The sequence below is a fragment of the Penaeus monodon genome, chromosome 21, assembly GCF_015228065.2.
Source record: "Penaeus monodon isolate SGIC_2016 chromosome 21, NSTDA_Pmon_1, whole genome shotgun sequence".
Taxonomy (NCBI): Eukaryota; Metazoa; Arthropoda; class Malacostraca; order Decapoda; family Penaeidae; genus Penaeus; species Penaeus monodon.
The window spans coordinates 7,613,859-7,614,553 of record NC_051406.1 but is presented as its reverse complement, the minus strand read 5'-3'; the positions used below and the strand labels follow the sequence as shown (position 1 = coordinate 7,614,553).

At 44.9% G+C, this 695-nt stretch overlaps 1 protein-coding gene across 1 annotated transcript in view; it reads right to left on the bottom strand.

Moving 5' to 3' along the window:
• Window positions 1-695, bottom strand: part of LOC119586154 (leukocyte elastase inhibitor A-like) — a gene marked incomplete in the record, with an annotated part of 4,245 nt that overhangs the window by 605 nt on the left and 2,945 nt on the right. The window contains 1 exon segment of the mRNA XM_037934851.1: window positions 119-354. Coding sequence (XP_037790779.1) covers window positions 119-354 — 236 coding nt within the window.

Here is a 695-nt window from a genome sequence, read left to right as displayed (position 1 = left end):
ATCTCACAATTGTGTTGAATCCAAAGTTTCAAGCGACTATATAAAGCAAAAAACGGATAAAGGAAGAGAGATAGAGGAAAACATATACAGAAATAGATGCAAATAGGAGTGAGAATACCTGCTGAAGCGCACTGTCGATCTTCTTCTCAAACTTGAACTTGGGGAACTTGAGATGGACTGTTTGCTCGTGAGTGTCCGTCAGCGCCGCCGTCAGCGTCGAAGGGTTAAGTCGCTGCACCATCTCGTCGAGCTCCCGGCCCGTCCCCTGGTCTCGAGGAAGGAGCACGAACATGGACGTGCGACCGCTCCGGTAGGGCATCTCCAGCACCTGGGCATCCAGCTCCTGTGACTCGCCTGGGGAAGGAAGCGCAGGAGCGACCGTCGCCTTTTATTCTGAGGAGGATGAGTGATGGACGACGGCTAAAGCGTCACACTAGAACTACAGCATATCGTCTGTCAGATTTCACTACTAGCCAATCTTGTAGCTTTTAAAAATCGCTGCTAGTTAGTCTAGCGAGCATTTATATTATAAATCTGATCTAAATTAACATTTCAGAAAAGACATAATTATAGAAAGCGGGTAAAATGTCTTATTTCACAAGAGGTTGATTAAAGACAACTGGAAGTTCCATTAATATAGTTTGTGATGCATTTAGCCTGATGTACACGGACAAAAATACAGTTAGATATGACTT